The following is a 23,057-nucleotide window of genomic DNA, read 5'->3' as shown; positions in this document are numbered from 1 at the left end:
CAAAATTTTCCATTAATTTATATATATAATAATAACAATAGATGATCATATGATGGAGACAAACCCATTCATTCATATATATTGTACTCGTCACAACACTATCCTCAACTAACTCCAATGATCATATGAATGGATGGAGCACAAGCTTATTATTTTTAACAATGGATGGAGCACAAGCTTTTTGACAAATATCACAGCCATATATACCTTTAATGTCATGCTTTTTTTTTTTCTTTCTTTCTTTTTGAATGAATAACGTGTGGAAACTTTGACATTCAGCGAGAAGGAAAAGTCAGGGAAGCAAGAACAAAAGTAGTTGCTTGAATGCATCTTTAAGAAGAAAGCAGAATAAGTCAATTTTTGGCTAATTACATGAACAAACATCATGGACATTTGTTTTGCTAATTCCTCATGTTAAAATGCTCACAAGGCTTCATAAAACTTGGAATCTTGTAAATTTATTGCACACCCACCCAGATCAAAGTTTTATAAGAGAAAGCAAACAAATACAGAAAGACGGACCGTCGTCTGTTCTTCAATTAGCCCCTCCAATTGTCCTTCCTCTTCCTTATCTCGTGGATGGCTTCCACAGCTGAGTCACACCCAACCTTCTCCTGTAAAAGATCCAGAATTTACCATAAGAAAATGACATAGAATACTGGGAAATTACGTGATTACCTTTGAGCTGTTGTGTTGGACTAAAGGATGATAATGATAACTATGCGAACCTGAATCTCTGGCAGATCAACCCGAATGAATGGGTTTGTCTCCATCTCCTCCTCGATTGTTGAAGGAATTGTGGGGAGGCCTGCTTTGCGCTGCTGCTGGGCCCATGATAGTTTTTGCTGTAGTTTCACATTTTCTGGTTCAACTGTGACAGCAAACTGCAAGTTCTTGACAGTGTACTGAGGCAACACAAAGTGCAATTGTCAATTATGATCTGGAAGAGAAAGGTTCGCAGCAAAAGACGCAACTAGAACTAGAGAAATTATATTTTATCACAGAAATAAAGTGATCAGAACAACGGGAATGTATCCTGCCAGTGCCAGCAAGAAGTTCCTCAATACTATGTGAAAATTCATTCAACAACAAAGAAGGGTGAAAAACTGATGACATCTAATGACCATTAGGTCCTAAATATCTCTTATAATATATGACTTAGTTTGATCAAAGAACAATTGTAATGATCCATGTTCACTGACAACAGGTATTCAGCGAGTCTCGTGGATATGTTAGAAAACTTACAAACGTGAAAGAAGATTATGGTTCTGGTAAAGTAAATAACAATTTTAACTCTTAAGCTCTGCCACAAACATTTATTTTCTTTTGTGGCACACCAACATTTATTTTCAATTACACTTTGACTAATAATAAAGTTCCATCGGTTAAATTTCAAGTGAAAGAACACTTGCAAGTGAAAATCTAAACAAGAAAGGAAAAATACCATAAATATATATCAGATGTCAAAAACCATATATAAGATAAATGGGATACCACTCCATCACCAATTAGTTTTGAGATAATTCTTCATTGATCTCACTATCACTTCATCCCATCCTACTTTCTACCCACACTTCCACATTCTACCATAATACTAGAGTAAAAGAACAAAAAACAAATCTGTAACAGGTAACTGATCCAAATCTAAAGAATCCACTCATTGCCAACTGATATTAAAACGAAACTTCATACATCTTATCATACACTTCACCCTATCCTACTTTCTAACCACACTTCCACATTCTAACATACACCCAACTTGTTGTCCACAGGTACAAGTTTAGAATAAGAAAGATCACATTAGCTACCTCATGACCACAGTAAACTCGAGTTGGCTTAGGCAATGACGCTAATGTCACACATAGGGACTGATGCATCTGCTCTGCTGTCCCTTCAAAAAATTTCCCGCAGCCAGCTACAAACTGCATGTAGAAGAATAATATGTTACGCAACATAATTTGCTAAAAGAAACACTGATTTACAAATCCTTGCATGCCTACGTCATTCATAATAACCCATGAAGAGAGAAAAAATTCTTCTAGAATCAGAATAATCAGTAGCCAAAAAAGTTTTGAGTATAGGGAATAAGGATCTGATCGTCCAAGCTTTAAGCAATTGTTTATAGTTTCATACTAGTTTGTTGCAGAATCAATTTTCAGTAAGTGGATCTTATAAACCCAATATATGACAATGTTATTTGATTTGTTCCCACTATCCCATGACAATTTGATTTCGGAAACTAGAGGAGTAAAAGGAATAAAATACAATATTCCAATTAACTTACAAGAGTATCTCCAGTAAAAACAGCTGGATCCTCTCCCTCTTTGCCAGTTACATAATAACTAATATGACCATTGGTGTGGCTGAAGAAATTAGATAAGGAAGAGAATTTAGTTAAGAGTACAGAATGCAGGAATTCCGAAGAAAATTCTACATATAATACCAAACAGTAGAAAAATTAATGTGTAAATTAAAAAATTTCAGTCCAAAGAAGTATCACAAGTAAACATGCACGCTGAAAAATCTCACAAACCTTCAACTTTAATGTTTTGTGGAGAACAGTTTAACTTAGGAACTTGTTATGGGAAAAAAATAATAATTGGAATTTCTACAATCTATTTCCCATCATAACTACAACAATGAAAATCTATATTCATACTAAGAGACAAAATCACAATATATATGCTAAAAACAATACCAAGGAGTGTGAAGCGCCAATATACTAATATCAGCTCCAAGTGAAATTTTATCACCATTGTCTACAATATCAGTGCAGCCCTTCACATTGTCCTTAGAACCGCCATACACCTTAATCCCAGGGACTAATTGCCTTAGCTTTTCATTTCCACCAGCATGATCCCTATTCATTTCAACATAAGAAAACAGTTACATAAATGCTATGATGACTTTCACATCAACTACTACAGTATACCATTATACAATTCAGAAATGCAAGTCAATCCACAATGAAGATCATATGAAGCAGCAATTTTCTATGAAAACAAAGCCAGGAGAGAGCCTTTCTTTGAGCTAACACGGACAAACAACCAGAAAGTTCCATAGCTCCTCATTCACACCAAGGAAACTTAATACTAAAACCGTAAAGCATGATATATTATGATCAATCAAAATCTAAAGAATGAAAAAACAAAGGGAATATCCAAAGAATAACCAGTGGTGATGAGTGGTGAGAACAAGCTTAAGAACGACGCCATGTTGTTGAGCAACGTTGAGAACCTTCTCGGGCTCTACAGGATCAACTGCTGCGGCTTCCTTGGTGCTCTCATCGATAATCCTGCAAAATTAGCCGAAACCCATCAAAATTCATACGAAGGAAAAACTCTATATATAATCCTTAACATAAAGATGAAAAATTTCAGAAATATATGAAATTGAGAAAAAGGGGGAAAAAGATTGCGTATTACAAGTAAGAGTAGTTGTCCTCCAAACATGGAATGTGATGAATCTTCATTTCTCCGTTCGCTTTGACCTTTGACTTTTCTTCTTGAAGCTCTTGAAATGGCGGTAGTTATGGCGGAGAGGAGACCGGTTCAGCTGCTTTTCTTTCGATGTCACCACGTCGGCTTCTAGCTTGTACTATTGGGCCGGGCCTTTGGGTCTGATGTATAGAGTGGCCCAACGATTACTTGGGCTTGAGCTTAGATCTCTTAAGGCCCGTTATGGGTAATCCATCGCCCGACTATATAATAATCGCTTTAATTAGGGTTTGCATTTTGGAACAATCACCACCAAGTGGGAGCTGAAGTTGAAGCCGAGGCCACGCCATGGGTAGACGTAAGTAATTATCCAATACTCTGAATTTTCTATATTTTAATTTCAACAGTGAAATCTTCATATTCCTATGGATATGGTTTTCAATTTTACCCTTTTGAATGCTCTGTCACTGATTTTGTGTTGGAAAGAGAGAACAATAATAAAAAAAGAAAACATCTTTGTCGTGGGCACAATTTAATGTATTAAATTGATGTGTGTATTATAATTTACTGAAAATTTTGTTCTTCTGGCAGAATCAATCTTAGAAGAATTTTCCGTGTCTGGTTAATAAATGAATTTTCCAGTAATAAAAACTTTATGTGATTTAAAATGTTGTTCTGTTGCAAGTAGTTTGTATTGTAATTCATGAGAAATATGTATTTTTATTGTTCATAATTGTATATTAGTTAAAGAAAAAACTATTGTAACATATCTGAGTAAAAGGTTGTCTTTCTTATGCATGTAAGTATATATTTTGTTTAGATTCGAATTGTGTAAAAACTTACATTTTCATATACAACAATTTGAATTGGTATAGGACCTGCAAGGTGTTACCGTCAAATCAAGAACAAACCTTACCCAAAGTCAAGGTTTTGCCGTGGTGTTCCTGATCCTAAGATCAGAATTTACGATGTTGGAATGAAGAAGAAGGGTGTTGATGAATTCCCATTCTGCGTTCACCTCGTGAGTTGGGAGAAGGAGAATGTTTCGTCAGAGGCATTGGAAGCAGCTAGGATTGCTTGCAACAAGTACATGGCTAAGTTTGCCGGAAAAGATGCTTTCCATTTGAGGGTGAGGGTGCACCCTTTCCATGTTCTGCGTATTAACAAGATGCTTTCGTGCGCTGGAGCTGATAGGCTCCAGACAGGAATGAGAGGTGCTTTCGGGAAACCTCAAGGCGTGTGTGCCAGAGTCAGCATTGGTCAGGTCCTTCTCTCCGTTCGTTGCAAGGACAGCAACAGCCATCATGCTCAGGAGGCCCTCCGCCGTGCTAAGTTCAAGTTCCCTGGCCGTCAAAAGATCATTGTCAGCAGGAAGTGGTATGATGTTTTCGGAAAATGGTGGTATAACTATAAGCCCTACTAACTAGTTCAGGAATATTATTGTTACGTTTTTTTTTGCCCTTATATTTTTCAGGGGATTCACCAAGTTCAGCCGTGCTGATTATGTGAAATTCAAGTCAGAGAACAGGATTATAGCAGATGGTGTCAATGCCAAGGTATTTATTTACATCAAAACAATAAATGGGATAATTAATAATGCAAATTTTTCTTTGACTAATGATATGCTGTGCTTTGATTGTGCAGCTTCTTGGATGCCATGGTCGTTTAGATAACCGTCAGCCTGGAAAGGCCTTCCTCACTGCTGTCTAAGGCTAAATTCAATAGCTGTTTTCTCCCAGTCAGGACTGAAATTTGACGCAGAAATGAAGAATCTTTATATATAGATTTGCATTGTTTTGTGTGTTATTGCCATTTTACTCTTACTAAATAAGACCAGAGATGTTGTCTTTACAATTTGCACTGCACATATCGTGCGTAAATAATATTAAGTTACTATTATTTTGTTGGCCTAAATTTATACTTCTGGTTATTGATAAAAGTTAATGACATTTGATGATTCTCTCAGTCTCTATATACTTTCACCAAAAGTCCCAACTTCGACAGTCTTTAATTTTTTGTGTTTTGACAAATTAAAATTAACCCAATGAACGTGAAAAGCAATGTAAACGTTAACAGCACATATTATTTAACATTTTTTTTATTTAAAAATAATTGATTTTGGTTTAAACTCTGCACCTCACTTGAACAAATTCATTCTACTAACAGTATTTATTATTATTTTTTAATTAATTTTAATGTAATAATAATATTATTGTTACAACAACTACCCCAGAATCTAAAATTTGCATACCATGCGTAAGAAATGTAATCTTCGGTAAGAGCAAGAGAAAATAGCTAATGCTATAGAATAAATTTAGAAGAAAAACTTCGACCAAATTCTACTACTTCTTCTTCTCCATAAATATTATATATATATATTTACAGAATCTTGTCCTAGACCAATTTCTTGTTGTTGTGATCTGAGTTTGTGTGTTTGTGAATCTAATCTGTATACGTAGGATATACATACATATATAATATAAACTGATATACACCTGAATCATCAAATGTCCAAAGCTTCAACCAGACTCGTCCATGGTTTTCTCAGGCTTCACAATTATCATTCCTCTCACATCGCGAAACCCTCTTCCCCAAATCCCGGTACTACGGCTGCTTCTTTGTTCCGAGATTCGCTCAGTCGTGCGCACCATTCCGCCCCTGCTCCGCCACGTTTTTCTCGAATCGGAGTACCGGGTTCGTCCAATGCGGTGTTGACCCGAATTCCTTCGTCTCCCTCTAGGGCTGGAGTTGGGCTCAGGTTCTTCTCCTTGGGGAAAGCTAATGTCAATACGGATTTTGCGAAGAAGGTCTTTGAGAAGCCGGCGTCAGCCGTTGCTTCCACCTTCTCGAGGTACCGGGAGGCCATAGGGTTGCAGATTGAGGCTTTTTTTAGAAGGAACTATCTCTTCGTGTTAGGTGCTGTTGGTGTGGTGGCTTGTGCTTTACTATGGAGGATTATGTTTGGCATTGCCAATACCTTTATTGGGTTCTCCGAAGGAATGGCCAAGTATGGGTTTCTTGCTCTTTCATCCGCCATCGTCGCTTTTGCTGTGAGTTCTAAGTGTTTAATTTTTGTTTAAAGCTCTAATTAATTACCGTTTCCTCTTATGAGGGGCATTTGAATTTTCTGCAAGTTAAATTTAAGTCTTGATATTTGATAGTAATGTGGAATTATATATGGAGAGATCACCATGTCCAATTGTTCATTATAGCTGGAGTGCATTCCCAGATTAAATTAGAGTTTTGTTTCATGGAAATTTTGTCATTTGTCCCACATTTCTTTTTCTTCGATATTGGTTTGTTTATCAAGTAGAAAATTCATTTCCCATTATTTGGATGTACGAGATTCTTGTGAGGGTTTAGTTTGTGCACTTTATTGGGATTTTTGGTTTTATCACAGAACAGTTGGACTTCTTATGTTTCCATTATACATATTGAACAGGCTAAGATAAGATAGATGGTTTCTGTATAAGACTATGCTTAGTTCAAATTTGATACCTTCAGCTTCTTGTCCTAAACTGTGTTTCATTATGTATCAATATGTATATAACTGCCACTGCATCCTAGTTCCAGCAGCAGCCTGTTTATAATTTGTATCATATTTTATTATTTTCTTTATATATGGGTTTGTTGTTGGCATCAATCTTTGGCGAGGAAAGAAGAAACATGCTTTATAATGGACTGTCATCTGAGAAATATGTGTTCTTTTGTTACTGATAGGGCCTTTACGTCCGCGCACGATTCACAATTAACCCTGATAGAGTTTATAGAATTGCTATGAGGAGGCTAAATACGTCTGCTGGGATTCTTGAGGTTATGGGAGCCCCTCTTTCAGGATCAGATCTTAGAGCCTATGTAATGTCAGGAGGTGGACTTACAATAAAAGATTTCAAGCCAAGAATTAGGAGCAAGCGTTGCTTTCTCCTCTTCCCTATTCGAGGTTCAGAGAGAAAGGGTCTGGTCAGTGTTGAAGTAAAGAAGAAAAAAGGCCAGGTATCCTGTTGCTTTAAGTTTCCTTTCGTTTATCTTTTAAATATAAATTGCGAAGTTCATGATTAGACATATGTTTGCATTTATTTTGCTCTGCTGTGGAAGACCAAATAGGGATAAAAATCTATTAAATTTATGATCTGGCCTACTTTATGAAGAAATGAAAGTATCAAGAGCTTAGTTTCTTTGTTAAGTATATGCTTCGGCAATCATATCTGCTGCTGTGTTCCTCCTGCAAATTCTTTTGTTAGTACAATTTAAATTTTTTGCAAGTAGGCAAAATTGATCGAGCCAGCCTTTACAACTAGTCAATTGTTGTTAGAACCTGTTACTATTATAGTCATTGATGTTATGCCACAAATGTACTTTACAATACATGCGCACACCATTGAAATGGACATAGACGTGATTGAACTTTTTTAATGACTTTGTAATTTCATGAAACACAAACCATTGTACTATTTTATCTAGCTTCTTTACAAGAGCATATCATAAGCTGGTGTAAGAAAATGAAAACAAAGCATGTTACTATTTTATCTAGTCTCTTTACAAGAGCTTGTCATAAAGTAAACTGGTGTAAGAAAATGAACAAGAATAAACTACTTTTCTATTTTGAAATTTGAAATCTAACCTTTATGAATAAGGTTTTAAAGACAATTGCAACAGGAATGAAAGAAAAAGGAAACAGCAGAAAGTAATTTTTTTTATTTTTATTTTTTCTGAATGTTTATAAAAGAAATTTGCAGGGACATAGCCAAGTGATTACAGAATACTAGGAATGAGTTTGAAGAAATAGGGAATTTCACTGATGTTCTGTTTTTCCTCATTTAACACCAGTTTGATCTTTTGCAGTATGATATGAAGCTTCTGGCAATTGACATTCCCATGGCATCAGGACCGGACCAGCGGTTATTCTTGGAGGGAGATGAAGTAGAATACAAGGTTGGTGGTGGCCTAATATCTCAACTTAGAGATCCTGTGGTAAAAGCAATGAGTGCGGCCAAAGAGTTTGACACTCTTGATCAGATTGAAGAAGAGGAGGATGCTGAAAGAGAACTGCAGAAGGCAGAGCAAAAGAACCGTGATGAAATTGAGAAACTTGAGAAAGATGGCCATCAGTGATTGATCCGGAAAAGAAGAAAAAACGAAGAGAAATTTCAATGTTGTTTTTTGTTTTTAACAGAGAATGTCAATGACAAATTGCTTGAGGCTTTGATCATTTCACAAAAAATGGGGTTGGTTAGATCTCCTTGCATATGCTCGTTCTGCAAGGCTTGTTTCTCATGTAAAACAAGTAGCCATTGTGGGAAATCCCATGGTAGAGAAAAGCTCCATTAGATAAAAATAAAGCTCACTCACACTTTGGAATTTACATGCCTGACTTGACTTGATCTCAGAATCATTTTGTGTTTTGCAATGCTCACCTTGTCAAACCAATACTTTGGAAAATTTATCTCTCATCACGTTTGAGTAGTCATATTCTCATTCTCAATGCTTAAATATAAACATCACCTATGAGGCTATGATGCTAACATTGAAGGTGGCAACTTTTCAAGCTTTTGTATATTATTTATCTAATAAATTAAACAACAATCCCCATTATATTTTATGTAGGAGAAAGTACATATATTTTTCTTGATCCAAGTTCAACAAACAACTTTCATGGCTTTATGGGTCATAAAGAATGGCCCAAACTATTCCCTATTCGTTCTAGGTTTGTCCCAAATTTGAGTGGTCCTCTTTATTATCGAGTCACTAATCCATGTATTAGAAAATGACCCTTTAACAAGAAAAGACAACAGCATATTTTCTTGCCATTAGTTCTTTACAGTCATAGATTTGTTTCTACTTGTTTTATGTTAAGTTTCCTTCATTGCTACGCATTTATATTGGATTAAGGCTCCAAAGTAATTACGACCCCACCATGTGATTTTAAAGCATTTTTTTTTACGATTTATTTCATGTCTGACTTTGAAGTCAAAACAAGGAATAATTAACACTGACTTTTTTCTCCTTTGTTTAAAGCTTCTTTTGTTTTTGGTTTGAAAAAAAAAAACAAAAAAACTTAGACAAATAGTCTAAGCAACTCAACAAATTACATTTGCCTAAACTTAACTTTGATGTTATTACAAATATGGGCAAGTTAGATGTCATTCTCAAGGCCAAGGGCATATAGTTGGTATTATAATAATTAATTATTTTGCTATAATGTATAGAGATATATTCGGTGCTTGTCTTCTTTTCCTTTTACTCATTTTTACAAATAATATTAGTCTATCCCAACTTCCCAAACATAAATAGGGAAATATGAAAACAAAACTTCACTAACGCCTTAACAAATATCAACTGAAATCCCAAATTATGACTAAATTTCCTTTATATTAAAGCTAGATATACATATTTATTGATGTAAACGTATTCATATTTTCATATTATGAAATGATAGTGAGATAACATTAATGCGAAACCACCACTTTAGTTGGGCAAAATTCTAATGCATATAGGTGAATATGATGGCACATTTTTACCGTTTGCCGACACTGTTATTTTGAAAAGAAAAAAAAAAAAAAGACTATCATAACTATTTTGTAACTCTTTTTCTTAATACTATTTTCTTATTATAGTTACTTATTCGTGATAAGTGAATGAGTAATTTGAAACGATTTATTTATCTGAACTGTCCATACATGTATTGGACAGATGGCCAGATATCATTTGTGGCATATGATTTCCATTCTATATGGCAAATAGCCATAGGCACTAGGCAGGCAGCTTCTTCTGTCTTCTTATATATTTTTATTTTTGCATGAAAAGGGAAAAAAATTCACAGTTAAACAGATAAAAAAGTCTAACTGTCCAACAGGTTATGCACAACTCAGAGAGCTGCACAAACACAAAAATATCAGAAGAGAAATGACCCAAATAAAAACCAAACTAATTACATAATGAACCTAAATGCATACTGTACTTAAAGGAATGGTCATACAAAAAGAGCAAAATGCCAGGCTCCACAATAAACAGGTTGCAAAACAACATTGTTACAACATCCAACAAACCAAACATATTGTAAAATCAGATTTACTTTGGTTTTGATGTTTTTTTTTTGTTTTATTTGCATGAACTTTCTTTCCATCATTTTTCGACTCCATTTTTTATCAAACTTACTGTAAAATTGTAATCTTTCACAGAGACTAGTAAGATTCAATAATTATATTTTGCAATGAAGTTGCTTTTCGAATTCTTATACAGTTATACATAGTTTGGTAGCATATTTAAGAACTTTTACAGTTATACATAGTTTTGTAGCATTTATAAAAACTTTTAGTGAATAATAATTTAGCTTAATATTTTCTTAGACAAATAGTGGACAAGGAAAGGGCTACTGAAGAGAGACAAAGCTGAATTCTCTACTGATAAAGATCACTGTCTTATTCCTTTTTCTTGGTTTTGATATTTTTCTCTTTCATTTGGTTTTGTTTTATTTGTTTATTTATTTTTTTGCTTATTACTCTTTACCAATTTCCATCTTTGCCCTTGTTTTACCAAATTATCTTATGTAATGTCCCTGTTATTTAATCCTTAAGTACTAGATCTTAAGCATAATCTTTAAAGAAGCCTGTCCCATTAAATTCCCTCCTCTTTTATAAAGAACAAAAGAAAAAATTTAACTTTAACTTTTTCTTTATAACCACTTTTCCTTTTCTGTATTCCCTTGCTCTCTCTCTTTTTTATCACTTCTTTACAATCTTTTAAGTGCTTATTATAAGTGTGAAGAGTTTTTGTGATTAAGCTCCTTTTCCTTAATGGGTTTGCTTTTATTTTCCTTTATGGCTCTTTTAGGATAAAATTATAAAATAAAGAGTGCACTTTGCTTTCCCAATGTAAAAAAAGTTAGTAGTAAGTAAAAGCTTTTTCTTCTACTCATTTTCGTTTTTATTATGGAGTAGGAGTATGGACATTATTTGAAACCAGATCCCATTTTATACATAAACAATTTCATTAAATACCAACTTTCACAATAATACAAACCTTCAATGTCACACCTTCGATATTGAAGATAGGGAATACCAGATTCCTTGACATATTCATCTAGGCACTGAGTCTTTTTCACAATCGAGTTCTTTCCATCTTAGTGGTGAGCCTGGGCATATTGGGTTGTTATTAATAATAACAAATTACAATGCTCAAGAATTTCACCTCCACTACTGAGGGCAGAGTATGATACTTTATTTTTTTCTTCTTCCAAGATTGCTAAACAGAATCTTTTTCCACCATACAGTACACAATTTCAGCTAATGTTTTCATGTTTCTTCACTGAACCAGGAAAGAAACAAGAGCAGCTTGAGTTAGGACTCTCATAGAACAATCCCATGAAGCTGTTGCATTCATCCATTGCCGGGCTTTCTTTCATTCTCTTTATACCATTCATCTTTTCCCCAGTCTTAGCTGATCTCAACTCTGATAGACAAGCTCTCCTTCACTTTGCATCCTCTGTTTCTCATACAAAAAGACTCAACTGGAGTGATTCTGACCCAGTTTGTTCTTGGATTGGAGTCACCTGCCATGGAAGCCGAGTTACTTCAGTTCGTCTTCCCGGTATTGGGCTTGCTGGACTCATTCCACCCAACAGTATAGGAAAGCTTGATGCTTTAAGGGTCTTGAGCCTTCGTTCCAACCTCCTCAGTGGAAACATTCCTACTGATATTCCATCTATTCCTACTTTACAATTTCTCTACCTTCAACAAAATAACTTGTCTGGTAACTTTCCTCATTCTCTCTCACACAATCTGATTGTTTTAGATTTATCCTGCAACTCCATTTCTGGAAACATTCCAACCACAGTTCAAAATCTGACACGGCTCGCCAAGTTAAAGCTTCAAAATAATTCCATCTCAGGAGTCATCCCCAGTCTGAGTCTCTCACATCTCAAACTTTTGAATTTGAGCTACAACAGTCTTAATGGCTCAATACCTTATTCCCTCCAAAAGTATCCAAATTCTTCATTTGTTGGAAACTCTCTATTGTGCGGACCACCCTTAAAGCCTTGTCATACAAGCTCCTCCTCTTCTCCAGCTCCAGCTCTATCTCCTTCTAACTCAACATTGCTACCAACAGTTGTAAGAAATGCTCCACCAAAGAGAAAAAAACTGGGCCTAGATTCCATCATTGCAATGGTAATTGGGTGCTCTGCAGTTATATTTCTCATTGTTCTGGCAATATACATATACTGTAACAAAAAAAGAGATGCTGAAGCCAGTGGCACACTTAAAGCAAAAGCCTCCTCCACAGCTGGGAAAACTGAGAAACCTAAGGATTTTGGAAGTGGAGTGCATGATGCAGAGAAAAACAAGTTGTTCTTCTTTCCAGGCTGCTCATATAGTTTTGATCTTGAGGATTTACTGAGGGCATCAGCTGAAATTCTTGGTAAGGGGAATAATGGAACAACCTATAAGGCTGTTCTGGATGAAGGGTCGACCACAGTGGTTGTGAAAAGATTAAAGGAAGTAATAGTGGGAAAAAGAGAGTTTGAGCTGCAGATGGAGGTTGTAGAAAGGATCGGACATCACCCAAATATTGTTCCACTTCGTGCTTATTACTATTCAAAGGACGAGAAGCTCTTAGTCTATAATTACATGCCAGCCGGCAGCTTATTTACAAGCTTACATGGTATGCTTTTGGCCCTCAATCTTATGGAAAACTACCATTTTTACTTCTTAAGAAATCTCCAGAAACATAACATGCATTTCTTTAGTCAACTTAAAGTGTAATGTTCCATAAATATATAAGGAGGAATTCAGTGAGGCATTTCAGCAAACACTTTATAATCATATCAAGCAACTATCAGTAACATCTCAAAACATAACCAAATCATTCTGTTCCACTAAATTTTGCAGGCTTCAGAGGTGCAGAAAGAACCCCTCTTAACTGGGATTCAAGAGTTAAGATCTCTCTCGGAGCTGCCAAAGGAATTGCCCACATCCACTCCGACGGCGGACCCAAATCCATACACGGTAACATCAAGTCTTCAAACGTCCTCCTCAACCAAGACCTTGAAGCCTCCATAACCGACGTGGGGTTGGCCCAGATAGTTAACTTCCCTCCAATAATCTCCCGAATCATCGGGTACCGAGCTCCGGAGGCTATCGAAACCCGAAAACTCACCCAAAAATCCGACGTTTACAGCTACGGAGTCCTCCTTCTGGAAATGCTAACTGGGAAAATCCCAATCCGATATCCGGGTCACGACGAGGTGGTGGACTTGCCCAGATGGGTTCGATCGGTGGTTCGTGAGGAATGGACAGCAGAAGTGTTTGATGTGGAGCTTCTGAGACAGAGCCATGTAGAGGAGGAAATGGTTCAAATGCTTCAAATTGCTCTGGCTTGCGTGTCCAAGGTGCCGGAGAACCGACCCACCATGGAACAAGTCGTGAAAATGATCGAAGATCTTCGGCAGCCACAGATCAAAACTTGGGCTTCTTCTGAATCTGATTACTCTAATGTCCAAACCCCAACCCCATGAGTTCATGACCCTCTTTGCCTTTTTTTTTTTTTTTTGGATTTAAATGTGTTAGAGATTCTCACTCTATCCATTTTTGTTTTCTCTGAATAATATAAGTTCTTTTTTAACTAAATTCTACTACGATTGTATTTGCATGTCATGCATGGTTAGGCTTGTATTTTTAGCTACAGTGTCAATAATATAAGGAATGAATTAAGAAAAAATCATATAAATTACTATATTATATATGTCTTATCAACATAATAAAATATTGAAAAATTTAAGAGCATCTAGGTATTACTTTCTGTTTTTTATTTTCAAAAAATTATTTTAAAAAATGAGAATAAAAAATAGTTTTTGAAGTTTTTAAAACACAAGTTACATTTAGTTACTATTTTTTAAAAACAATATTGACCAAAATTGAATTAGTTTTTAAAACAAAAAATTCAAAATTCTTGTTTTTTGTAACTTTATTTTGTGAAAACTGTTTTCAAAAAACAAGGTCAATTGTTTTCAAAAAACAATTTTTTAGTTATGATGCCAAACGTACCCTAAGATTCATTTTCCATGGCTGAGCTCCATGACAATTTTTGCTATCCCACTTAGCCATCTTGACAATTAATGAATATACATTCCATATTTGGCACAAGAGATTCAAGAACAATTGGGAGTGAAAGTCCTAATTACTACAGATTCAGTTCAATTAATCTAAACAAATTATTTCCGTGAATTAAACAAAGAGTAAATCAAAGAACACAGAATTTACAAGCTTCCTCTGCATTGGAAACGCATTCCAACCGAGTAGTGCTTGGGTTCCCTTGAACCGGGTATAGTAACATCCACTATAAAATCAATTCAATTACAATCACCAGTTCTGATTCTTCAAATCAAACAATGTAATCTAAATTGATTTTTATACAATGTTACCTAATACTTGAACACACTTAAGTATCAAGATCTAATCACCAAAAGATCTCTGTACACACGAACTCTGAACATTCAGACAGCTGAACCACCTTCAGCAGGTTGATCTGAACTCTCTTCAGATCAGGCAGATTCAATCTCCATCTTCAACCTCAGGAAGATCATCGGAATTTCTGTCTGCACAAACATGAACCAAACACAGAAAAATGTTGCCCTAGCAGAGCAAGAATCAAGAAGAAGATTCTAACAGAAGAGAGTTAGTTAGCACCACGGTTCTGACAGAATTTGTATACTGAAGATAATAAACCTGACTAACTAACCAACCAGCAAAGTCCAGCTGGCACAAACTAACAAACTTGCAGAAAGCTGACATGGCACTAAAATGAAATTAGTGAAAACAGATGCAACTAACTACAGAAAAGATGTTAGAAAAACAAATACTGTTGCAGAAATACTGAACAAAAGTATTATCTAATTCGCCACACAAAACACGACACTTACAATCTCCCCCTTGGCAAATTATGATCAACGACAAACCACATTGAAACCACCAAAAGTTTAGACAAACCGCAATCAAAAAGATACACAAGCAGTATTCAAAATATTAACACAAACCCCAAAAAAATAACATTGTGTACAAAGTTTATCAAAAGGTAAAACAACTCCCCCTCGATGATCATAATCAATCACTGCTGGAATAAGAGACCAGAGGAGCACAGGAACCAAGAATCCTTGAGTCACCACCATCAGGAGCAGATGACGGAGCTACAGTGGAAATCTCCCCCTGAACAGCTGCCACATGTGAAGGCTCCCCCTGGACTACAGCAGTTTGTGAAGTCTCCCCCTGAATACCAGCCCCAATATCCTCTCCTTGCTGAAACCAGGAATCAATCTCTTTGTCAAGACCAGCTGATGGAGAAATAACTTGAGCACTTTGAACATCAGTAGATAAAGGTACTGGTAGAGCTGCAAACATCTGTGGCTGACTTTGTTCAGCAGATGGATCTACTGCTGCATGAGATGGAGAGAGACCAGGAGAGGCCTTATGCTGGTCAGACCCATCAGCAGAGGAGCTAGACACAATCCCCTGAGAATGAACAGCTGGAGAAGCTTCAGATTCCTTGAGGACATTGGCCATAGCAGTGAGAACATCAATGACTGATTTTTCAAAACGACGTTGCCTGAGTTGATCACGAGCATAGGAAGTGGCCAGATCAGTAACTGTGGTGAGCAACTGAGATTGCCAAGAACGGGAAGCAGCTTCATCTCGAGAAGATGCAGGAGCAGTTGGAGCAGAGGGTAAGTCTTCCATTAGTGAAGCCCCAACAACAGAGACATCCATGACTGATAGAGGAAGTGGTTTGCTACGCACAGGATTAAATGATTTACCAATGGATGGGACTGGCAGGATTTTGTCTTGCTCATAAACAACTGGAGAACCTCGTTTAACCACTCTGTTGATCAAGCTGGAATAAGGCAGGGTATGCTTGATACTCTTGGCAGAGGCAGAACTCATAATCCGATCATACATGAGAGTTGTGAGATCAATACTCACACCAGTTCCTAAGGCATACAGAAATCGAGCTGTGTTGTAGTTGATCGTGGAGATATGTGAATTAGCCCACTAGTTGGACATAGCTATTTTATGGAGGACTCTGTAAAATTCTGATAGAACTGTGACATGTAACTCCTTCCCATTCCACACAAAGTTGGGATTGCCAGTAATTTCAACACCAACATCCTTAAACTCAGGCTTATACTCATCATTAAATGTAGGGTGGGTGATGGTTTTGATTTTTAGGACACAACTAATGGTTGAGGGGGCAAACCGAAACCTGTTACCTCTAATATATGCAAGATAAAGAAACTGACTTTTTTTGTTCAAAATGCTTTCATCTAGGTTGGCATAAAATTCCCTAACCAGGTTCTCATTTGGGGGTTGGAGATGAGTAACAGATAGTGACCACCCACGACGTTCAATTAACTCCTGTATCCTAGGAATATACTTGAGTTTAACCCGATATTCAGGCCACAATGGACGACGACACACATTCTCCTGAAATCTAAGTAACTTATCGTTTGAGTAAAAGGGTGCATTAGATGTGTTTGACTCAGACACACTAGGTGGATGGATTTTAATTTTCTTGGACCCTGACGAATGAGTAGCATCAGAGGAACCCCTTTTTCTTTTAGGTGAATGCTTAGACACGGGAGGTTGAGACGAGTCAGTCACAATGGGAGTAGGGACCTTAGGCGAGGCAAATGGGATCGACATAGACCTAGTAAACCGCCTAGGTAGGTTAGAGGGTGAAGAAGGTGTACCTAAGAGTGGTGGACATGGAGGAGTGACAGACCTGGTTGGAGACCCACTTGATTCCTCCGACTGCATGCGAGACGGAGAATCATCTTCAATCAATGCAGATGTTTTAACGCGACGATTTGCCCGTTTGCCCATAGCTTCACAACCCAGCACAACCAGACGAGGCTGAAGAAGACTCAAAATGATGAACACTCAGCGAACGAACACAGAGCTGGGAGAAGATGAATAGTTCCACTGACAGGGTATGTGAATTTCAAATGATGGTAAAAAAAAGATATTTATTATCGATGAATGGAAAAGACAAAAATACCCTTTGGATCCAACATAAAAAGCCCAAGCCCATTAGCAGATTTAAAAGCCCAGCAGCTCAAACTCGACAGAGACAATACGTGAACAAATATGGTAATTGTGAAAATGTGAATGTACTACATGGACTACACGAGCTCAATAGTGAGAAAAAAATGTGCTCAATAGACACAAACTAACAAACTTGCAGAAAGCTGACATGGCACTAAAATGAAATTAGTGAAAACAGATGCAACTAAATACAGAAAAGATGTTAGAAAAACAAATATTGTTGCAGAAATACTGAACAAAAGTATTATCTAATTTGCCACACAAAACACGACACTTACAGGGAGCATTTCAACGAGTGCAGTATATAAGTAATTTTTTAGCCTATGTTGATAAAATTGAACTCGAATGGTAGTGTATAATATGGGGTTTAAATTTAATAAATGTTAAAAGTTGTATCAAATTTTATATATGTAAAATTTTATACCACAATAATTTTCATTTACTCTTTTACTGATGCTCATTAATGTAATTAATAACTTTTATAATTTTATTTATACATTTTTAGGATTTATACAATTTTAATCCAAATTTAATATTTTTGTTTACTTTTTTACACTTTTCTATAAAATATAAAGTTAATTTTACTCCTAATGTATTAGAGCATAATTGTAAAATTTAGACCAAATATAACATTGACTCATATTTAAGTCAAATTTAGTACAAAATTCACACCATCTAATGGATTTGTGTGTTCACAAGCAGAGCCGGCCCTAGGCATAGGCGGGTTAGGCCCATGTTTAGGGGCCCAAATAAAAAAATTATTTTTTTAAAAATATACATATATTTTTTTTAATAATTTTTAAAAATATCATTTATCTTTATAGTAATTAGTAAGGGCCTAAAATTTTATTTTTGCCTATGACCCATTTCAACTCACGGCTGGCCCTGTTCACAAGGGGCAACTGTGTTTTACATGCACATCCTATATTAATTTAAAATTTGTGGAAATTACACTTAATATGATTTTGTTTTAGCATGCACTTAATATGATTTTTTTAAAATTTTATTACAAAAATATGACAGTTTTAAATTTAGCCACTTTTTAGGAAATATTTTAGTTTTTAGACTTTTTTTTAGAGCAAATTAAGATTTTAAAATATTTTTACATAAATATGACAGTTTTAAATTTGACTATTTTTAAGAATTTTTTTTATTTTTAGACTTATATATGGTATGTACTATGCCATATTTATGTTATTATTAGCTTTGAATACCATATTTATATGTTTGTATTATTTCTAAGTCAAACCTTAATTGTTTCAAAGTTGTTTATCTCTCAGCCTCCGTCTCTCTGTTTTCTTCTCTCTCTTCGGCGGCCGATTTTTGCTCCGATCATTGTTAGCTCCGGTAGCTGAAGATAGCTCCAGCAATCGATCTAGTTCCTCACGCACCGCTATTAGCTTCGGCGAATGCTTGTATCTCGTCTAGACATCTTCCAGTCAGCAACTTCAGATTTACTGTCGGAATTGTCAGAGGATTTGTGGTTGAAGTCGCCGAAGTCGTGAAGGAGCAGTCAGATTTGTTCTCCTACTCCAAACTAACATAGGAGAAAAGGTTCTTTTTTTTTTCAAAAAAAAAGAACTAGGAGAGAAAAAAGAAAAAAGATATTCCTTAATGTTTACAATATCCTACCTTATCATTTTTTTTGATTGTTTATTATTATTATTATAGCTGTTGTTGTTTGTTATTACTATGAACGCGGTTTGGAAAATTAACTTGGTCATGAGTATGATTGTGGTTTATCTTTGGTGTTCCCTAATTATTTGATTTTACAGGTTTTGCTTTTATTTTTTATGGAGGATGAGAAATATGTTGATTATTTTTATTATTTTTTTTCTAGGTTCAAAAATGGTTTTTACACTTGTATTTTATTTCTAGTGTAATTAAAGAACAAGCAACTAAGGATGCTGTCACGACATCGAATCCTAGTGTGGGTGGTAGTATAAGTAAGGGGACCAATAGTGGCAACCTGGATCACAAACGTAAGTTTGAAGCTTTTGGAACACCAGGAAGTAATAGAAAGTTTTGGTAAAACAAAGGTGCTCGTCAAGGTCACGGGTCTACCTTTAGATCATATCTAGAGTGTCCCAAATGCAAGAAGCACCATCAGGGTGAGTGCCGGGCTAAGACTTGTTTCCACTGTGGTATGGTAGGCCACTTTATTAGAGACTGTCCACAGGCTAAGAAAGAGGAACCAAAGAAGAACAATAATCAGAATCCAGGGCATCTATTTGTTGGGTTTTATGCCCTAAATAAAACTCATTTCAATATAATCAGATTTACTTATTAATATAGATCAGAAATAACATTTAATGTTGCATGGTTCACATGATTTATTTCATGATTATATGTACATAATGTATAGATTCATCTGAAACCCTTTTCACATACTTGATCCTGTTTATTGTGCCGTCAACACATTGGAAAGTAAACATGACTATGTGAATAAAGTTTCCTAGATTTATCAGACACAGGGTTTTACTGATATGATAATCTACAACAAGAGTTTACTTGCATTTGGAGAAGTGCTATGTTCTTTCCAGAGCATTGGTTAAAGTAAAGCTCAGGTTGGATGCATGGAGTATGCATCGGAATGGACCGATATTGAACTTTGACTTAGATTTAATTAAACTTACCGTAAAATCTATTCAAGTCAATATCGCCTAGTTGATCCTAGATCAAATGATCTTAATCCTGTTATGATTAGGCTCAATCTTGAAAGGCTATTCGTGTTCCTTGAATTGTTAGTTAAGCCTACTTTTAGGTCAGAGTGATACGTACTTTTTGGGAACACGGTAGTGCAATTGAGTGGGAGCGCTAGCATAAACATGGAATCTATAGCTTCTATCTGGCGAATAGTAAGCAAAGGATGATCACCTTCGAGCTTGACCAAACGAAAATAAATGATGGAGATCTCATTTCACATAAGCTGAAATATCATTTATACGGGGTCAATTGTTTTAAGGATAAAATACATAGTAGGGTGTTACGGTAATTTAATCCCTTTACTGTGTAGATCATTCATATAGAGGATCATTGTTCAAATTAGGATTATAACAATGGATAACTAATGATGTATCTATATGGTGGAACATATAGAGCATTCTATATACTGAGAGTGCAATTCTAAGTTCTATGCGTGGATTCAACGAAGAATTAATAAGTTAGTGAATTTTAGTGCTAAATTCTTGATCTACTTATTGGAAGCTCGGTTATATAGACCCATGGTCCCCCCACTAGTTGAGATAATATTGCTTGTAAGACTCATGTAATTGGTTTTGATTAATCAATTATAATTCGCAAATTAGACTATGTCTATTTGTGAAATTTTTCACTAAGTAAGGGCGAAATTGTAAAGAAAGAGTTTATAGGGGCATATTTGTTAATTATGATACTTTGTATGGTTCAATTAATAAATATGATAAATGACAATATTATTTAATAATTATTTATAGTTATTAAATAGTTAGAATTGGCATTTAAATTGTTGAATTAGGAAATTGGCATTTTTGAGAAAATCATATACAAAAGGTGTTAAAATTGCAAAATTGCAAAAAGCAAGGCCCAATCCACTAAGTGTATGGCCGGCCACCTATTGTAGGTATTTTAAGTTGATTTTTTCATTATTTTAATGCCATATAATTCAAATCTAACCCTAGTGGAATGCTATAAATAGATAGTGAAGGCTTCAGGAAAATTAGACTTTTCTTCTGAGACTTTCTGAATCAGAAAAAACTGAGCCTTCTCTCTCCCTATCTTTAGCTGCCACTTCTTCTTTCTCTTCCTTTGAATTTCGAACTACCTTAGTGTATGAGTAGTGCCCACACACATCAAGTGATACCTTAATCATAGTGAGGAAGATGGTGAAGAAAGATCATCAGCAAAGGAGTTTCAGCATCAAAGATTCAGAGAGAGAGATCCAGGTTCAGATATTGATAATGCTCTGCTACAGAAAGGAATCAAGGGCTAGATATCTGAACGGAAGGAGTCATATTATTCCGCTGCACCCAATGTAAGGTTTCCTAAACTTTATATGTGTTTGTTTCATCGTTTTAGAAAGTTCATATTTAGGGTGTTAATAAACATACTTGTGAGTAGATCTAAGATCCTGGTAAAATAATTTCCAACACTATTCACTATGACTCAGGGTGACACTGATGCTAGTCCGTCAGTGGTGAGAAGTTAGTTGTCCATTAACGGTTGTTCTTATTCTATGTTATTTGATTCAGGAGCTACCCATTCTTATGTATCGAGTGGAGCAATTGAAATTTTTCATAAACCGTGTGATGTGTATGCTTTGGGGTTTGGTACCCTGTTACCCTCAGGAGACCTAATTGTATTTACTCGGTGGATTAAGTCTTTATCTTGTTTGATTGCCGGTTATGAATTGATCGCCAACCTAATTGAGTTACAATTGTTTGATTTTGATAGAATCTTAGGAATAGATTTCTTGTCTAAATACGGGGCAACAATTGACTATAAGCAAAAAATGGTGGTATTTAAACCTGATAGTGCCAATTCAGCAGTGTTTGTGGGTAAAGTACAAGGATCGCGCATACCTAGAATAACACTCTTAAAAGATAAGGTTCTGATGTGCAGAGGTTGTCTAGGATTCCTAGTTACTACAGTGGATACCGGCCAAACTGTGTCATCTGGACCTGAGAATACAACACTGGTGTGCGAATTTCTAGATGTATTTTTAGAAGACTTACCTGGATTACCACCTTCCTGAGAGATTGAGTTCGTAATAGAGTTAGTTCCGGGAGCAGAACCAGTATCAAAGGCACCGTATCAAATGGCTCTAGTGGAATTAAAAGAATTGAAGATCCAACTCTAGGAGTTACTCAACTTGGGATTTATAAGACCCATGTATTCTCTCTGGGGTGCTCTAGTGTTATTTGTGAAAAAGAAAGACCGGTCGCTTCGAATGTGTATCGACTATCGGGAATTGAACAAGCTTACTATCAAGAATAAATATCATTTACCTCGAACTGACGATCTATTTAATCAACTGAAGGGTAAGACGGTCTTTTCAAAGATCAACCTTCGCTCAAGTTACCAACAACTGAGAATTCGTGAAGAGAATATCCCGAAGCCTGTGTTCCGTACTCGGTATGGACATTATGAATTTTTGGTGATGTCTTTCGATCTCACCAATGCCCCAACTGCATTTATGGATCTTATGAACCAGGTATTCAAGGATTACCTGGACAAATGTGTGATGATGTTTAATGATGATATTTTGGTTTACTCTGAATTAGAAGAAGAACATGAATTACATCTCAGATTAGTGCTTCAACGATTACAGGATCACAAGCTTTATGCTAAATTCAAGAAGTGTGAGTTCTGGCTACCACGTGTCTCTTTCTTAGGGCACATAGTGGATAAAGATGGGATCATGGTTGATCTGGCCAAAATCAAAGCTGTTCGGGATTGGCCAACACCAAAATCGGCTACTGAAGTTAAAAGCTTTTTGGGTTTAGCTGGTTAATCGTTGGTTCGATGAGGGTTTCTCAAAAATTGCAACACC

At 35.9% G+C, this 23,057-nt stretch overlaps 4 protein-coding genes across 5 annotated transcripts; 3 read left to right on the top strand and 1 right to left on the bottom strand.

Annotated features, from left to right (window-relative positions):
• Positions 1 to 316: 316 nt before the first annotated feature.
• Positions 317 to 3,568, bottom strand: LOC115705544 (hydroxyacylglutathione hydrolase cytoplasmic). Its single transcript, XM_030632900.2, has 7 exons — positions 3,426 to 3,568; positions 3,173 to 3,295; positions 2,699 to 2,860; positions 2,285 to 2,363; positions 1,809 to 1,922; positions 729 to 905; positions 317 to 614 (listed from the first exon to the last, which is right to left on the bottom strand). Exons 1-7 carry the CDS (start codon positions 3,470 to 3,472, stop codon positions 540 to 542), a joined length of 777 nt encoding a protein of 258 aa, XP_030488760.2. The 5' UTR covers positions 3,473 to 3,568; the 3' UTR covers positions 317 to 539.
• Positions 3,569 to 3,662: 94 nt separating this feature from the next.
• LOC115705545 (large ribosomal subunit protein uL16) lies at positions 3,663 to 5,351 on the top strand. Of its 2 annotated transcripts, XM_030632901.2 has the most exons (4): positions 3,663 to 3,795; positions 4,313 to 4,814; positions 4,912 to 4,993; positions 5,082 to 5,351. In XM_030632901.2, the coding sequence occupies exons 1-4, from the start codon at positions 3,786 to 3,788 to the stop codon at positions 5,145 to 5,147; spliced, it is 660 nt and encodes a 219-aa protein (XP_030488761.1). In that variant the 5' UTR covers positions 3,663 to 3,785; the 3' UTR covers positions 5,148 to 5,351. The 2 variants fall into 2 exon arrangements, with proteins under 2 accessions (XP_030488761.1, XP_060968252.1); XM_061112269.1 differs by having other exon boundaries at positions 4,912 to 5,351.
• Positions 5,352 to 5,552: 201 nt separating this feature from the next.
• On the top strand, positions 5,553 to 8,799 carry LOC115705543 (uncharacterized). The gene is made up of 3 exons (XM_030632899.2): positions 5,553 to 6,487; positions 7,158 to 7,430; positions 8,280 to 8,799. Exons 1-3 carry the CDS (start codon positions 5,945 to 5,947, stop codon positions 8,547 to 8,549), a joined length of 1,086 nt encoding a protein of 361 aa, XP_030488759.2. The 5' UTR covers positions 5,553 to 5,944; the 3' UTR covers positions 8,550 to 8,799.
• Positions 8,800 to 11,750: 2,951 nt separating this feature from the next.
• On the top strand, positions 11,751 to 14,059 carry LOC115705923 (probable inactive receptor kinase At5g58300). Its single transcript, XM_030633398.2, has 2 exons — positions 11,751 to 13,094; positions 13,322 to 14,059. The coding sequence occupies exons 1-2, from the start codon at positions 11,798 to 11,800 to the stop codon at positions 13,945 to 13,947; spliced, it is 1,923 nt and encodes a 640-aa protein (XP_030489258.1). The 5' UTR covers positions 11,751 to 11,797; the 3' UTR covers positions 13,948 to 14,059.
• The last annotated feature ends 8,998 nt before the right edge of the window (positions 14,060 to 23,057 follow it).

This window comes from Cannabis sativa, chromosome 1 (genome assembly GCF_029168945.1).
Source record: "Cannabis sativa cultivar Pink pepper isolate KNU-18-1 chromosome 1, ASM2916894v1, whole genome shotgun sequence".
NCBI classification, from domain to species: Eukaryota; Viridiplantae; Streptophyta; class Magnoliopsida; order Rosales; family Cannabaceae; genus Cannabis; species Cannabis sativa.
The sequence above is the reverse complement of the archived record's forward strand: the minus strand, read 5'-3'. Positions and strand labels throughout refer to the sequence as shown.

What these genes read in the sequence shown, in the direction of transcription:
- LOC115705544 (XM_030632900.2), bottom strand. Translation starts at nt 3,472, where the DNA reads ATGAAGATTCATCACATTCCATGTTTGGAGGACAACTACTCTTACTT. An exon ending in TTGGCGCTTCACACTCCTTG is followed by an intron (nt 2,364 to 2,698) that starts GTATTGTTTTTA and finishes TAATTTCTTCAG; the next exon opens with CCACACCAATGGTCATATTA. An exon ending in GAGTTTACTGTGGTCATGAG is followed by an intron (nt 906 to 1,808) that starts GTAGCTAATGTG and finishes GTGTTGCCTCAG; the next exon opens with TACACTGTCAAGAACTTGCA.
- LOC115705545 (XM_061112269.1), top strand. An exon ending in ATCATTGTCAGCAGGAAGTG is followed by an intron (nt 4,815 to 4,911) that starts GTATGATGTTTT and finishes TATATTTTTCAG; the next exon opens with GGGATTCACCAAGTTCAGCC.
- LOC115705543 (XM_030632899.2), top strand. Translation starts at nt 5,945, where the DNA reads ATGTCCAAAGCTTCAACCAGACTCGTCCATGGTTTTCTCAGGCTTCAC. An exon ending in CCGCCATCGTCGCTTTTGCT is followed by an intron (nt 6,488 to 7,157) that starts GTGAGTTCTAAG and finishes TGTTACTGATAG; the next exon opens with GGCCTTTACGTCCGCGCACG. An exon ending in TAAAGAAGAAAAAAGGCCAG is followed by an intron (nt 7,431 to 8,279) that starts GTATCCTGTTGC and finishes GATCTTTTGCAG; the next exon opens with TATGATATGAAGCTTCTGGC.
- LOC115705923 (XM_030633398.2), top strand. Translation starts at nt 11,798, where the DNA reads ATGAAGCTGTTGCATTCATCCATTGCCGGGCTTTCTTTCATTCTCTTT. An exon ending in CTTATTTACAAGCTTACATG is followed by an intron (nt 13,095 to 13,321) that starts GTATGCTTTTGG and finishes TAAATTTTGCAG; the next exon opens with GCTTCAGAGGTGCAGAAAGA.